The sequence below is a fragment of the Montipora foliosa genome, chromosome 12 (assembly GCF_036669935.1).
Source record: "Montipora foliosa isolate CH-2021 chromosome 12, ASM3666993v2, whole genome shotgun sequence".
Taxonomy (NCBI): Eukaryota; Metazoa; Cnidaria; class Anthozoa; order Scleractinia; family Acroporidae; genus Montipora; species Montipora foliosa.
In genome coordinates this window covers 26747775-26765274 of record NC_090880.1, presented here as the reverse complement: position 1 = coordinate 26765274, position 17500 = coordinate 26747775, and the positions used below count along the sequence as shown (strand labels likewise).

Genomic DNA, 17500 nt, shown 5'->3' with positions numbered 1-17500 from the left:
AGCATGGAATAATTTTCCATTTGCACAAAAAATGGAACTGATATTTTGAAAAGTGTATCAAATGAGGGACTTAAGAAATAATATATTTTTTTAAATACATGCCACAAATTTTGTGTTAGAATGTTCTCACACAGTTGCATTAAAAATTTGTGAGAAACAAAGTTAACTCACTGTGTTTTTAGACAATTTCTGTTTTGGTCATATGATTTACAAAACATGGTTGAGTCAAACCATACAAAGAAATGTTTAATAGAACGCACTTGGCAAAAAAGGATAACTGTAGAGTTAAAGAGGCTAGGTCATTCTATTTTAGGTAATTTTGTTTAATTTTGTTAATTATGAGCTCTAAACGTCAAATTGGCAGAGCATGAGTCTTTCATTTGCAAAATCACGGCCACATAACAACTGAGAATGATTTTCTAGCTGTGTAAATGACATTTTGATATAGAGTGATATAAATTTGAAAAAAGGTGGGCCGACGTTTTTCAAATTTACCCAAATTCAATCCATTTCAATCCTCTCCAGTTTTGTCCATCCATGTCCCTTCTTGGCTTCCCTATGTTTTGTTAGAGTTCTTCTATAGTTTTGAAAAGTTATTTTGATATTTTATTTAATTCTATGACCATTCGATCAGTGCTGAAATTGCCTAAAATTGCGTGACCTAGCCCCTTTAAAGGGACTTCAGAAATGACCATTTGATGGGGTCCACAGCACCAGTTTGGTAGTTAACAGCCACCCCCTTCCCCCCCTTAAATATTGGCATACTAAAATCGTACTAACTCCACTGAAAAAGAGACTGAATAAAAGCAAAGCTGACTTGCACATTTTCACCAAAGAGTAATCTTTGATTATCGACAGAGATATCTTAAAACAAACAATTATGAAGAAAATTAATAACCAATTAAAAATGTTTAAAATTTGTAAAATTTCTGCAACAAGGCAATTGATGTTTTAAGCCTCTTGAGAAGAGGCGAGGTATTCTCCAGGGCCATTGTAATCTGTCAGAGCATTTACAGTTTGGGAATCATGTGGCAATTCTGATTTCCGCCGTACAAATTTCTTGTGTTCTGGTTTCTTTGCAGTCATTTCCTACAGATTAAAATCGATAATTTAAATTAGTAACAATCCTTTGTTTCCAAGATTGCATTTGGTTTCAATTTAAATAATGCTGAGAGTGTGAGAAAAGGTTTATGCATGTCCATTCACTAAAGCCAGTGATTTCTGGTTCACTTTTTGCAGCTCTTGTTCAACAAGTGTTGAAATATGTATCTTTAAATTATTATTTCGTGTTGACTGCTGAAATAGGCCATACACCTTGTTGGAAGTTGTATAACAAAGTTAAACTACGATAGAGACAAGTCATAATTATCCATTTACCAAATTGCCATTATTTGGACAGCATTAAATCAATGTTTATGACTAAAATGGATACGCAACAGTCAGGTATGACACTTTATGACAAATACATAACACAACTTACAACTTCAGGGTGAAACAAGGAGACAAACCGGTCATTCCATGCACCCCAAGTAGTATCGTTTGTAGTGTTATAATTAAAAGTACATAATCGCCACTTGTTCGAGAATGGTTAGTTATTGATGACTGTTAAGGGTGACATTTTATATGGGTAGTGCATCATGTACATGTAAACCTTCACAAATTGTCCTGAGAATATTGCCTTCACTTGTTACAGTACCTCTGTAACCATGTTACCTTGTTACCGTTGCGACCTACATGTAATGCAATGCGATGTACTTGTCATTGAGTGTCACACCTGACTGTGGTGTATCCATTCTAGTTACAATCATTAATCAATATTATTGCTATTATTATTATTATTATTATTATTATTATTATTATTATTATTCTTATTATTATTTTTCCAGTCTCTAAAGGCTGGAAACACAGTCCAACATTTTGTTGATCAAAATGTTGCATAAGGTTGAACCTGAATCACAGCTTGAGTGTTGCGGAGCTGGCTCAAAATAATTATTATTACTTCTGGCCCACAAATGAAGTGTGCCATAACAAAGTAATATTTTAACATTAGCTTACCACATTTTGCACTGCTTGAAAATCCACATCTCCTTCGTCCATTCCTTCTACGCCGCTGCCTAACTCCATGCATACAACAGCTGTTTTAGTGCCACTTTCCACGCACGCAATCTTGATATACTACAGTGTTAAAGTGTTAAGGGAAACAGCGTTATTAGAATACAAAACAGGTGCTAGTTTTCCCCAGTTACAAAAGCTGATAGTGGTGCTAACACCATTACTTAAGTTTACCAGACATAAAGGATGCTATCACTCTACATGCAAGTAATGCACCATGGATTCTTTAAGTCGTAATGAGGTTACAGTTACACGTACATGTAGCATTAAAGGATTACACATGTACAGGTTTCAAGCAGTAGCTTCACCACCACCGTCACAAATGTGCCACAGTGTCTGTCAATTTCATTGCCAAGTTTCCTTTCCAGAGAGATTTTAGGCACGCAATCTTGTTTCACCAATTCGTTCAAGATATGATCAATACTTGAATAACAATTTTTAAGAATAATTATGTCAACTTACATCAGGGTTCTTACGAGCTAATTCATCAATTTTCATCCACGCTTCTTCTCTTTCCTTCAGCTTTTCCTTTTCCCTATGATCACACGGTAGAAAAACCTTAAAAGTTTGATCAATACACTACAGTATAGTAGGGCTCAATTTGCCTCACATTACTTGCACTCCTCTGTCAAATTTTAGTCTGAAGGTAGGAACTAACTCACAATTTCAGCTCTCCTAGCAATATCAACATACTACTAGTTTAGAGTCAACAACCAAAACACTATATACCTGAGTTGACTAAATTTTATTTTCTGGTTGGGTGCAGTCCTGAGAAGGACAATAATAATAATATTGTTTTTGACCACCTGAGAGGAAATCATCTACTGAGTCATCTTCAAGTGACTCCCTCAGGTTGTCTAAAATAAAGCCTGGGTTCAAACAAAGAATTTTTTTCAATAAATGCAATGTATGCATACCAAATGTATGCTTTTTTTGGTAAAATTTAAGAATCCAATCCCACCAACGCGTCGGCCAACACGTCGGCCCACGCGTCGGCCGACTGTCGGTCGACTGTCGGTTGACTGTCGGCCAACGCGTTGGCCGCTGTTTAAACTTATAACGTATAAGATGCGTCGGTGGTGCGTTGGTGGTGCGTTGGTGGTGCGTCAGTGGCGTGTCGGTGACTCATTTGGGCCTTATTGAACTGTTGAAAACCTAAACGTACCTTTTTCAAACTGAACGGAACTGTCTTCGACGGAAAACTTTCACTACCATATTGTATTTCGTGATATTAGAACCCAGTTCCCGTAACGACAAGTGTTTGAAATTGGTTGTTTAGTTTTTACACAACAATGGAGGGCCAAAAGAAGAGGAAAAGTAAAAAAAGGGCACCTCTTTTTATCTTTTACCTTCACTACATTTGCATCATGCCATTCACAAATTGACTTCCAAGAGGTAAAAAAACATGTTGAACTTAGTGAAATGTCCAATTTTAAGCCTCTTGGCTAAATGATAACAAGCAAGTTATAAGACATCAAAAACTGATAAATTCTTGGGTGCATACATTCTTAGTAAAATTCCGAATTTTCAAAGCCTCATTATTAAGCCTCATTATTCAGTGATTATCTGGTGAATTTCGCTCCCAAGTTTCATGGATAGCTCATTATACAAGGGACTTTCAATATTCAGAAATCAGTTTTTGCTGATCTATTAGAAAATGATGGGCTTATGCTAATGAGGTAAAAAATGTAAACAAAGATTTCCCTGTTGCTGGTGTACCTGTAAACGGCTGTTTACTGATTAAAATTTGGTTGCAATTTGACAAAATAGCAAAAAGAATTTTTTATTACAGTTAACAATGCAGCCCCTCAATTTGACAGAAACATGTTTGAGCAGGGCTTCCAAGAAATCAATGACTGATTTAATAGAAATAATAAAATAATATCACTGACAACATTTTAAAACACTCCTTCTTCATTATGTTATTCAACACTACTAAAAATACCTTTAAAATCATTTAAAATACCTGTGCCTTTCTTGTTTATATTTTTGCGAACACTCATCAAACAGCTTTTGATTCATTTCCATAAAGAGCTTCAGTGCATTGTATATAAGGCCATGAATTGTTCTAAGTAGAAAAAAGATAACAAATCTGTTACTTCTGGCAAAAAAATTCATCTTTTAGGGCAGTCAATTTATTGGTACAGTAGCGCAAGGGTTTCAGGTTTCTCAGAAATCCCTCAAATGGACACAGTTGTTTACAGGTTACACATTCTTTCATGTTGCAACTGTCACTCCTGTCTCAATGAATGCTTATTTTCAACCTGACAATAGTTTTTTACTTAATGTTGTTTCTGAGATTTTGAAACTATTTTGATCAATCTGCTCAAGTCTACTTGACCACTCAAGTGTGAAGTCTATACCAAGTTCAGCGCGTCAATGAACTGCTGGGATCAATAATCTTTCCAGTTTGAAGCTTCTATAAAGTAATCTTGGTCTGACTTTCTGCCTAACTTTATACACGTTCGCTGCATGTGATGTAACAGTACCAGCCTGCTGGCTCATGATCCAAACAATCCTAACAACAATATAAACTTCCACTGTTTCAATCTAAAGGAAGTTGTTGTTGAAAATCAAGCTACAATCTCAAAGTTAAAGAACTGAGACTCATAGGTTTCAAGACCAGAACGAAACATCATAAAACGACACGACATGACTTACTTATTCCAATGGTTTTTTGAATGTCTGTACAATGAAGGGAACATGATTGGAACAATGACTCCAGCATTGTCACTCATTAAACTCATCACATACTCATTATTCCAATAATACAGTGCACGCTCAGCTACCTAAATGAAACAAATATTTAATGACCAACATTTAGTGAGAAAAATAATAACACTGGAACCGTACTACCCAGGGTCAGAGATCAGCCTCAAACGTTGGTCATAACAGTAAATAAGGTAAAGGGCAACTGATTCTATTAATTAATTATCTGGAAATTGTGTCTGTTTTTCATTTTGGTATTAAAACTTTGTGAGAGATTGAAGTAACAATTTGTTGTTGACAAATGACAAGTAGCTGACAAAGGAGAAAAATTCAACGAAACACTGCAAATACATTGAATTTGTACAACATGCAAGCCATTCAAGTCACCTTGCAGTTACTGAAAGCTAATCATTTAATACTGTTTATCAGCGCTATTTGAAATGGGTGCTTAGACTTTGCTTGCTTTTTAATATGATTCCACTCACAAAGGCCACCTAATGTAAGCTTGGTCTAGTTTAAAGGAAACACAAAGTTGAGAATTCAGATTAAAGTATTTTTGAAGCTCTGAACGCACTTACTTGGAAATGTGGGCTTGATATGCATTTTGCCAGCTGTCGAAAAAGTGGTTCTAACACTTTAGAGAATTCCAGTGGCTCAATAACATCCAGGATTTCCTCAAGCTCATTTAGGAACATCACCTGAACAAAATGAAGCAAGTATACAAGTCAGACAATGAATTTGGGAAATTAATTTTAGAAACTTTATAATGATTCCTCACCTCTTTTGGGCTGTGAACTTTTGGCCAGAATTTCATAAGTGAGAGGATGACCTATGGGGAATAAAAGAAGTTCAATAGCTTCAGTAGCGGCAGGTACAAAACATAGGTCACAGGTCACAGGTCATTGTTTTACCAATACAGAAAGTATCCTAACATTCACAAAAGCCAACCTTAGACCTAGTTAGGCCTAAGGTTAGCTTTTATGAATGTTTAGGATACTTTCTGTATTGGTAAATCAATGACCTGTGACCTGTGACCTGTGTTTTGTGTCTGCCGCTTCAGTAGCTAATTTAGAGGACCTTTCAAATCAATGACGGCAACTACTACAACATTGTCATTTGAAATATTAGATGTAAGTAGTATTTGTGCCATTTTGTGGTTATGTGAACACATCAATGTGCAGGGTGTGGACCAGCTATTCAAAGCTGACACTTGTATGAATGGGGGACTCATGTTTGAAGAAATATAAAACACATCATCATCATACTTGTCTAGCATTTTCCACCAAACACTGATTAAAATAATTTATTTATTATTGTCTTAATTTTTATGTTAACTTCATGATCAGCAAGGGAAAACAAAGAATTATATGTAACACACATGTAGAGGATGATTTTGCTCATTAAAACTATTATTTTTTGGCATTTGTCTTCCTGTTAAATCCAAATTCTTTGCTGAGGCTTCTCCATCATAAGGAGACTACACAATAAAAAGGTGTGTCACATCAGTACTTGGCGTCTTACCAGTTCAGTCAGAGCTGGGTCTTTTTCCAAGAATTGAACAATGCAATATGCCAACTGCAAAGCAAAACAAATAACACTGTAACCAACAAAGCAGCACAACCTGGGATGTATGTAAAAAATAGCAATGCTTACAGCAGAATACAGTCATTAAAACCCATCCCCTCCTGCAGTGACACAGATAGATTTTACTCTGTCTAAAGGCAGGTGACTTTGCTTGTCAATGGGGGCAGGTTTAGGACTGAAAAGGTTGGAAGAACATTTCCTTAACTGACGTCAAATTATTATAGCAATTAAATAAGCTCTCTGCCAACACGATTTCAAAATATCACTTACAGTGATTGGATCAATGTCGGAATGTTGAAGTGGAGTTCTCATTACGCATACTTACAGTGTATGCTGTGAACGTTATTGTGAAATTAACCCATTGACTCCCAGGGGTTCCCCATTGAAGAGTAAAATCATCTGGTGTTAGACGGAGTAAAATACTAAGTCTGGCCGGTTTAGGCCGGTTTGGACGTCAAAGGGTTAATGCCCTGTAATTTGCTTTGTATCTTATCAGTTTCTGAGAGGCCAAAAGTCAAAGCATGGTGGTTTCTTGTACAGGTACACTCCAAGTCAAAATCAGTATCCATTCCACAGGTCAAATAAATGAAGGTTCATATAATTATTCTAAAATCATAAAATTGTTTTTTGGCAAAAAGTGAACCAAATAACAAATTAATAACATCCTGCCTTGAACTGAACTCAAGTCCACCATCCAAGAACAAAAACATTTGTTCCCTGCCTCTTTCACAAGTCCAGCTGACAAGAATAACCTAATTTCCATTCCTTACCTGGGGATGATACATGCTCAGAGCCTTGGCTTTGTGTAGAGGCATCAAAACTTTCATCAGAAAGTGCTTGTGTTCTTCCTTTAGTGGAAGTGCAAAGCCATTGATGATACTAACAAGAAAATAAGAGTGATAATGTATGTGCCAGATTACAGTAGCAAATATGTGTATAATTATTTTAATGGTGTCCACAAGCGAATGTACCTTGCATAATGGTCTCACTTTCCCACTTTCCACTTAAGCTAGTGTATGAATAATATTATTTTCAATTGTTCCCTGAATTTGTTTCAATCATCTACCTATTTTGATGCTGTCTAAATTTTATTGTATATTAAAAAAATCATATCTTTGCCATGCACAGTGAAGATTATTAATAATAAATTTATCTTTCACATGTCACAAAGGATATAGGTGTTGTCATCAAAACTAACATGATTAGCCAATAAAAAGAGAAATGCCCCTTCACTGTAAGATATACTTTTGTGCTGTAATGTAGTTACCGGTATTATTTTTCTCTTTTTATGGCTCAAATTATTAGACATTATCACAAGTTTTTTCATAACTTTCATATCTTGTTTCATGTTACACAACATGTGTGTTTTAACAGTTGGTGATCACTTTACTTTTTTGCCATTTTAAAAATGAAATTATACAAGTTGTTTTTAATCTGAACACTACATCAGCATCTGTATAATAAAATTATACAGAACATTAGATGGTCACTTAGGGGTAAAATTTCATCTTCTGGTGCTCAAAGATAAAATTCATTGTTTTACAAGTAATCACAAGTTCCAGTGAGTGTCAGAGACAAGGTGTCCAGAAGGGAATCTGGAAAGGTCAAAGTGGGTGTTATCTGTTTAACAAATAGATTCCATGTTGCTGTGTATCTGTTCAGTAATAGATCACAGATGGCATTAAAATGTGATGAAAAAAAAGTGCGAACATAATATTGTTAACACTTTAAGCCCTGAGGGTGTGTCCATTGATGAGTAAAATCATCCGGCAGTAGGCAGAGTAAAATCCTATAAGTGGCACTATTGCGGTTTAAAGGATTAAGGAGACAGCCAAACATGTTATTGATGTTCTTACCACATTTTGGACATCTTCTGTGATCTATCACTGAACAGACGCACAGCAACATGGAACCTATTTTGTTTTATATATTGATAAAGAACTAAAAGTCTGCATTTTAGACAAAGTCTGCAGTCTGCATTTTATACTGACGGGAAGTCTATTGCCATCTATACCAGTATGACAGAACATAAAAGAGATATGTTTACCTTCCTAAGATTTCTAGCAACTCTGCAATGCCGTTATGGTGCTCCGTTTCATATATAAATCTGTAAAAAAAACATTGTTTTACAGACACTATTGTTTGATAAAGGCATAAACCCTTCAGATCTGCATGCATGTACAAAATCTCTTTACACAGATTTAGTACTCCATCCCCTAAACCAGGTATATTCCATGAAATAAACAGTAAATAATTATGCACAAAGATACCCCAAGTAGAACAAAACATTCACCTGTAAAATATATTATTTATTTGTTTTCTGATATAAGCTCTCAGTCCCAGAAATTTGCCATATATTCTGTGGAGGACTGTCTTGAGGAAGTCTCTTTCCCTCGGATCTTCACTGTCAAACAGGTCAAGAAGCTAAACAGACAGAAAAGAAAAAGAACACTTCATCAGGGCCCTCACAGCTGGAACATGCACGAATGCCAAGAAATGCACCTAATTAGGTGCACAACCAATTTTGACATCCAATAGAAAGTTCCCCTTTAACCCTTTCACTCCTGTGGGGTTCCCCATTGACGAGTAAAATCGTCTGGCGTTAGACAGAGTAAAATCTATAAGTCTCATTGGCCCTTACAGGAGTGAAAGGGTTAAGTGCAAGCCTTAATTTGCTAAAGCTTTGGTAAAGGTTAGCATTATTTTTAGCTTAGAGTAAATGCACCTGTTTATCTTCACTCGAGTAGCAACGTTTTGGGGGACACTTAGTAACATTAATAATTTCTGTTTTCAGAGAAACAAATGATGTTGAAGTTGGGGAAAAGAGCAACAGAACAAGTTGTGCAATGCGTATTGAAATCCGCATGCATGTCATTAGGGGTACATCTGGACATATCTGGGAACATGCTATGCTGATTTTTATGGCCAATTCTCGGTTTTCACATGACGTCACGACCGCCATGTTGGTGCCCTAAACAAAGAAAAGGCGGCCATGTTGGTGTCCCGACCAAATCCTATGGGAATTTAACTCTATTATTATGCAAACGCTTCCTTTTGTTTTCGTTGAAAAACATGGCTGTTGATCACATGATTGAAAACCAGCAATAGCCCTTTTCACGGTTAGTTTTTCTAATTTGCATTACAATACAATCTAGCATGTATGTGAGGCAAATTCTGGCTATTTTGTGGTTTTACCGGTAACCCGAAATTGCCTCAGATTACATTGTAATGCAAATGAGAAAAACTAACCGTGAAAAGGCCTATTATAGACTCCATCTTAGTCACTTATGGGTAAATGTAATTTTAGAGACTCCCACTAAGTCACTTTTTGTTTAATATGCATAAACCTTGCATTAAGGTTTTTAATTTCAAAACAAAACGTAATGTGACTAGACTAGTAAATATTAAATCAAGAGTGCTGCAGTTCTCTCTGTAACAACTTTTTTTTAACGCAAATCTTTTCATTTTTAAATCCCACTTGCCAGAATTTTCTTCTTCCCCCAAAATCCCGACAATTTACAACCCCATTCTAGTAACTCTGTTGGGAACTCTGTTGGAAATGCAACCCCATTATAGTTAACAACATTTGTAAAAATGCGACCCCATCCAGCAGCACATCTCCATTAGAACATCAATAAAAAGTACCTCCGCCCTCCGGAGGAAAAGCAGAGAACCCAGAGAAAAAGCTTGCATATGGCAACTACTAGGATATGAATCCTGCACAAACTGGAAAGAGGCAAGTGCTGCTACAAAATGTTACTAACATTACAACACCCCTGCTTCTCCCCCAAGCCTCCCAAACAGTGTAGTCCCAGTTCATCACCCATTCAGAACCCAACACAACTTGACTTCATGGGAACCATTGTTTTCCTGTTAGTCATGGAGTAGAGTCATAAGCAAAAAATCACCCAAAAATTGCTTAATAGATTGTTGTTTGCTGAGGCTACCATTGTGTTTATCTAAGTAACTGCGTACTGCTGTTGCTACTTAGTCTCAAAACAATGGTGGTACAATCCCTTCCAGTCACAAACCAGACTTCGAGCCACTACTACCACAGCAACCATAAAATTACAGTAGACTATGAGCAGTCCCTCTGACTCTGCTTAGTCAAGCACGGGATGACAAGCACGAGCAAAAATCTGAATTTTAGGACGAGCTCCTCCTTGATTCCAGATTTCACACAGCTATTTGTTGTTGTGCCTGTCAACCAACTAAAGTGCGAAAGAAGGACTGTTCATGGTCTACCATAAAATTAATGCAGATGGCCTGTAAACAACTTAAAGGTACTGAAAAGATGTAATTCTTTAATGATGATTCTGGAATACTCTGAAAAAGGTACACGCTACTAAGGAGGCATCAGACCAATGACCTCCAGAATAATACTTTGAAGACCAGGTGCATACTATGCACGTATAATATCGTACAACTGAAAATGACTGACGGAAGCATCCTAACTGACAGGAGACTGACCACCACTGGCTGCTTGCAAACACAGCCAAGTATCACATTTTCTCAGTAAGGATGTTCGCGCCCATTGCTACTACGCATTTTTTCGTGCATCATCAGTCACACACACGTCATGCATTGCAGACCATGAAGGTAAACACGATGCTAAAGGCGCAAACATTTTCCACAAGAATGGAACGTGAAAGCATATGGCATTATGGGATAGCTGTGGACCCACAATGCAGGTCTTCTCAGAAATGTCACGCAATGGCGTGACAGTGCAAATAGACAATCGCTTTGAGAACTTCGCAGCGATTTTATTCTCTTGAATGCTCGGTGACCCCCATTTTTCTTTCCGTAGATCACTTCCTTTCCTGATTTTGTCCATTTTAACAAAAAACAAAAAAATCTGTATGTGAGAAGTTACAAATATTTCGCCTTTTATGCTCTCATGCGACTGAAGTTTTCTTTCTTAGACTAATATGTATCGTTTTTCAAGGTCTATTTCACTTCAGAAAAAGACATCAGCTGCTAAAGTTTGTTTAGTTATATTAGTTATGTTGAATTGAGTATGTTTACCTGATCTAAGTTTCACTGATGTAGCTTTTTTATTGCTGACAGTTGTAAGCTACGATCGTCTTAAAATAACGCAAGCATCTAAAAGTGCACCTCATGATCTAGAAAACCAGCACAGTGACCCCCCATTTTTTTTGCCTTTTTGGCAAAAATAGATCATTACCTTTCTGCGTGGCAAGTTTTAAAAAAATCTGTATGTGGGAACGTTTTGGGCGCGAACGTCCTTAAGAGGCACCGTAAACTTTCAATTTTCATTGTGTCAAATTAAAAAACTGAAACATTTGACAAAATACCCCTGGGTACTTGGCTACATGGCACATCCCAATATACAGCCATTCCCCCTCAAAGATAACAAACCCTCCATTTTAGTTCCATAAGCAAATCATAATTTACTGGTAATACAATAAGCCAAGTAATTGACACATATGATCTTAAGTTGACAATGATAACCACACAATACCAAAATTGTTTGCCAATATGGGATGTCATTTTGTGACTTCAAAGTAGCTTTTGGTGCTTAATAAGATTTGGCTATGACACCTACCCCAAGTTGAAAACAAATTTACAGAAAATTTTTTAATTTTCTTTGAAAAATTACTGTCTTACACGTATAATGAAGTTAAATGCAGTTTAACTGAGTTAACTACTAGGAGCAACTACAGTCAATATAGTTGTCAGTGGTTTTGTTATATTTTCGCATGCGTCGGATTTCTCATGCTTTGGGTAGTAGAGCTCTTTTATCAGTGTGGCAGGAAGAAGGAGCATTGTGTGTGGAGCGTTTAACAGCTTTTCCCCTCCCTTCCCCCTCTACTTTCCACTGTTTATCAGTGTGACGGGTGCCCGTCTTCTCGAGGGCGTGGAGGCTCATGGCTGATTTGTCAGGTTTTGCCAGCCATCGATGCAGTCTCCATCTTAGAGCTGGCTGCGCATAGTGGAAGCTCCAGAATGTCTCAGGCACCCGACCTCCACTTAACAACACAGCTGTTAACCTGAGAAAATAGGGAGGACAGTTCAACAGGGCCATGGTCGGAGCTCCAGGGAGACTTGGTATCCCTGCCCTCAATAATCTTTAGTCAATGTACTGCTTAAATCGCTGGAATGGAAAACCAAATTAATTATTATTTTATGTACCTGCATAACAAACTTTTGATCAACGAACTTCTTGGCCACCGATGGTTGAAAATCTTGTGATTCTAAGAACCTCAAGAACAACTCATAAACAATCTGAAAGGAAAGTAAGATTGCATGGTTAATAACACTTTCTTTGCTCCATCAAGACTCAACTTTCAAGCTTATTTTAGTGCAAGAAACTGTTTTTATCACCACACGTAAGATAACTTTACATCTCTTCAAAACGAAAATTTAATGTGAAAACAGAAAAACAGTGAGCGTTCCACAGATGTCAGGCAGTCTCACAGAATTCATAATCTATGCCCCAGTTTATGGGTAGAAATGTTAAGGGATGCTGCAATACTTAACCTGAAGATGTGGCCAGGCAGCCTCCAAATTAGGTTCATCTTCCTCTGGATCAAACTCGGCACCATTGGGATTCGATGGGGGAGGAAGAGTCCTAAATGTGTTGACTGCAAACTGTTGATTAATGAAATCATTCACAACTGTCATAAAACTTGACACAAGAATGATTCAAATTAACTGCAGAGAACAGTGAATCACTCTTCCAATTCTGGCTCTCACCCAAAGTTTCTGACAACGCTGTCAATAATTATTTCAACCAACAGCTCAGGCTTTTCTAACAAATTATGGCCATGTCCAAACATAGCAATTTCAAGTTGGTACTAGTTACTATGCCATTCATAAAAATTCAGCCTATGAAGTTCATATTCTGATGACTGATTTTGATCTTAACTGTAGTCAATCATAGTCGCAGAAGAAGTAAATGGGTCATGCCCAATGTTGTGATTGGTTGATTTTGATTCACTTTTTGTTGAGTTCTAACTGTCACAGCAAACATGATTGATGGCAGACAAAAACAGAATAGTTGACTGAAATTTTGAATTTTAAAGGCTGGAAATTACTAAAAGAGACGTTTAAAATGAAACAGGCACTAATTTAATTGGTATACACCACACAAGAGAAAAAAGAGAACAGTGCTTTCCACACATTTTGATTGGCTATCTTGGAGGTAAATAGCAAGGTCCTTAATTCACATCTAGTAAGCAATCAGGGTTCGTAAATCCAATTTGATGAATAATTATTGTAAACTATTCAAACTGTATTTTACCATGTGTGCTACTTCAAGATAAATGGGATCTGTGATGACGCCCTTGTTATGCGTGATGAAGTCCACGATCTCATTAAGTGCTGCTCTCTTGACCTCCTTGAATTTTAGGTCGCTCAGAGGATCCATAGCAAAATCAAAGAGAATGCAACACTGCTGTATCTTCTGCATAAATAGTTGCTCCCTTTCATTTGGTGGGGCATCTGAAAGCAGGCACAGCATGACAATAGTTTTTAAAGATCAAATCATCCAATTCAAAGTGGGTGAAACAGGTGCGTAAGAAGAAGACTTAGAAGACTTCAATGTGTGTAACCACATTTTAACCCTTTCCCTCTTAAAATGCCAGACAATTTTACTCCTCAATGGGGGCTGCTTTTAGAATGTTTGTTAACGATTTTCTATTACTTGTCAAGAGAAACTCTTTAAAACCCATTGACCCCTGAGAGTGACACTTAATATATTTTACTCCCTCTGATGCCATACGATTTTATGCGTGAATTGCTTTAAGTGCTACTATGACCAAAAAAATCAATTCTTCTTCTTTCTCTTTGGATTTCAAAACTGTGATCACTAAACACCAAGTGACCTAAGTTTTAAGCCTTGATTTCAAAAAGGCAGCTGTTTATTTTAACTGGAATTTTTCTGTTTAATGGTCCTTAATTACATGTACTAACTTTAATCTTGAGGGAGCTACATTTGAGGAGGAAATGATGTCAAAGTCTCACTGGTTTAAGAATGCAAGGCATGTGTATGAAGATGAATTAATACCCAGCATGGCATTTTGGGCTTTCAGACTTTTAAACTTGTGTCTTGCACATAACTATAATAAGCTGCGTTTACACGCTGATAATTTAAGTTAGTGAGTAAGTCACGTCACTTTTCCCTAGATCCAACCCTCTGAGGTCCAATCGGTCAGCTCTGAATGTGAGTAATGGCGGATCATGGAATCCAAAACTTACACTCAAACGTAAAGAGCCTTTGGATGAAAATCAAAGCTCAACATTTTGCCAGTCAGGTTTTTTAAGCAAACACACTTTCAAAATCTTAGGAAAAAAGGCAGTGATTTCTTTATCATAGTAGCACTTTAATAAAGGCAAATCAATGTAAAATCACAACAAATTCTAGCCCAGCCACATCGTTCAACTTCCAAAAAGAGAAAAACCTGCTCCTTTATTGTTGCTATCACCATTCAGATTTTCTGGACATATTACAGAAAACGGTACTCTTGAAGTCCGCATACATTTGTTTGTTGTTTACATGTGACCCCATCTTCGAAATGGCAAAATTTTCGAAAAGGTTACAAAATTATATCCAGTCAGAGCTCTTCAGGCAATATCCCCAAAACTAAATGAATTATTTTTTCACACTAACATCTGCAACTCTGCAACTGCTACAAAAAATATTCAACAGAACCATCAACTGCCTTAACAGCAAAATCCTTGGAAGTACGGTACTTTTTCTTGTGTCATTACTTAAATGGCATGCTCAATAAAATCTCAATTTCCTAATTAACCAACGAGTGTGCTCATTTCAGAAAATGTACCATAGCAAAGGTTACAAAATTTAATGTTTTATCTTTCATCACAAACTTCAAAAAGGTGACAATAACAACTCAGTTTATTAGCACAGGGCTTTTAGGGAGCTAAGAGCATAAGGTGAATTTAAGATAAGATCTGCAAAGCACCTGTTGTTCTGTTTTATTTCCTACACAGCTTCCTAATTAATTTCTTGCATTGTTGGTGTTCAACCAAAACAATAGAGCCTGCCAAAATGTTTCATCTCGAAAGTAAATGGACATGCTCTTTAAAATCATTTCCATTAAAAACCGAACCAAAGCAGAACTTATGCAAGTACCAGTTAAATGGACAGTTTTCAAAAATATTTTGTTTTGATAACTTAAAAAAGCAACCAGTTTTATACAGTAAAACATGTTTTGGAAAAGACATGTGCCTTCTTCAGTGTGGATTAAATTAGTATCTACTGCAAAATCTAGAGTTGTCAGAGAAGACAGAAGACGTTTATGCCAACATTGCATATCTAAGCAAAATTATTAACACATAACTTCAACACAACAATAGACCAAATCGACTAACTTGATGCTGTACCCAATTCAAATCTCCAGGGGTTGAGATTCTTTGAGTATTGTATTTGCATTATAATATTATAATAACATTCATATTTGAATGACAAGGAAATACCTGGAACAAAATGTTTTAGTCCCAAAGAGATTTACTTGGGTACTATGTACAACATTGAATAAGCTGATTTGGTCTATTGCAGAGACTGGGACAATTTCTACTGAACTTTGACCTGTAGCCAATAGCTTGCATTATATAAATACTCATATACATAAATATTGTTAACCTAAAACCTTCAATGGTTGGCTCTAATGGAAACAATTTACCGTAATTGCGTTTTCTGGGAAGATCATTATTTCCCCAGATGCATGAAGGCAAGGGGAACCTTGAGCTTCCAAGAAAACGAAACCAACCAGTTTCCTAGGAGGCCAGTCGTCAAATTATTGTAATTTGGCGAAGCAAGGCCTCAGTACTGAATTTAAAGAACTGTTTCATGACAGTGCAGTTCATTTTTCGTAGTTTTTCAACTTAGTTGCCCCAATAATATTGCAAAACACTTTGCTGTTTCATTCAAACCTATATTTCATTCAATGTTTTAAGGCCAAGACACACTGGGCAACAAGTTGCTCCGTGTGTACTACTTGCAAAACAAGTTGCTGAAACACGACTCCTATTCCGTGCACATGCAGTGATCTCGTATGAGGGGAAATGTGAACTAGTTTTCTGATTCAATGTGGCAGATCATAATATTCTGATGCTCTCTCATTGGTTCAATTATACTTTGTTGCCCGAATTATACACACCGTACGACAACGCTACTTTTGATAATTTTGTCGTTGTGATCAATCGCATGAATTCAAACTGGTTTGATATCTTGCAGCTGATTGCAGGGACAAAATTCTGCTGCAGTGACAATGATTTTCACAAAATTAACCATGTCACACGAGGCGAATTGTTGTGTTGACGCAGCAACTTATCGTCTAGTGTGTCCCAGCCTTTAAGTTGTTATTTTTATGTTTTGCTTCATTTGGTTGCCAGTTCCCAGTCGCTGAATTTGGCTAAATTTCATGACACTGCGCCTTAAACTAGTCCACCTCGAGAAAAAACATGTCCCCCATCTTAGAGAGAAGAATGTAATAATACCCAGCAACCTGGTCAAAAAGACTGATGTGTAACAAGTCAAAAGATTCATTCATTTCCAGTTCTCGATTGGTACGTCAGACAAGATCCAGATACGTTTCACGGGAATCCTGACGGAACAAGAAAGACAGAATGTGGAGTTGGCACCACCAGGTTTTCTAGACAGGTCAGACAGCCCACTGTGTTGGTAATTTCACTGCAGACGTGTTCTTTTTGTGACACTTTTCAAGACAACACATATCGATAGGAATGAAAAGTAACATTCTCAAAATGATGTACAGCATACGTAGACTTGGCCCACAAAAAAAGGACATAAAAAGGTTATAAAGCTGTAGTCTGTAGATTGCTGAACAGTAGTCCGATATTTTGTGACTCCAACAGGAGTGAATTGAAAAGCCTAATCAAAAAATAGACAATATTGAGGAATGCTTTTTTTTTTTGTTTTCGCTCTCAACAGAATTGAAGAGTGACATAACATCCCCATTGCACAGAGACTTTTCTAAGAGGGGAAATAAAGCTTCCATACCAAATTTCGAATGAAACCTCTGGAGCTAGCAAGTGTTAAATTACAGACAGATAACTTGTTTACATAATCATAATGACATGAAAAGTACGA

At 36.8% G+C, this 17500-nt stretch overlaps 1 protein-coding gene across 1 annotated transcript in view; it reads right to left on the bottom strand.

Moving 5' to 3' along the window:
* Window positions 1-17500, bottom strand: part of LOC137978813 (serine/threonine-protein phosphatase 2A 56 kDa regulatory subunit gamma isoform-like) — a 20685-nt gene that overhangs the window by 2158 nt on the left and 1027 nt on the right. The window contains exons 4-17 of the mRNA XM_068825899.1: window positions 13670-13869; window positions 12907-13017; window positions 12559-12651; window positions 8699-8829; window positions 8453-8512; window positions 7176-7284; window positions 6343-6396; window positions 5600-5650; window positions 5400-5519; window positions 4774-4901; window positions 4079-4180; window positions 2575-2647; window positions 2056-2175; window positions 1-1089 (exon numbers count right to left, since the gene is read on the bottom strand). The exon at window positions 1-1089 is cut by the window's left edge and continues 2158 nt beyond it. Of these exons, the coding sequence (XP_068682000.1) occupies window positions 952-1089; window positions 2056-2175; window positions 2575-2647; window positions 4079-4180; window positions 4774-4901; window positions 5400-5519; window positions 5600-5650; window positions 6343-6396; window positions 7176-7284; window positions 8453-8512; window positions 8699-8829; window positions 12559-12651; window positions 12907-13017; window positions 13670-13869 (1490 nt within the window). The 3' untranslated portion in view covers window positions 1-951. The remainder of the gene's footprint in view (window positions 1090-2055; window positions 2176-2574; window positions 2648-4078; window positions 4181-4773; window positions 4902-5399; window positions 5520-5599; window positions 5651-6342; window positions 6397-7175; window positions 7285-8452; window positions 8513-8698; window positions 8830-12558; window positions 12652-12906; window positions 13018-13669; window positions 13870-17500) is intronic.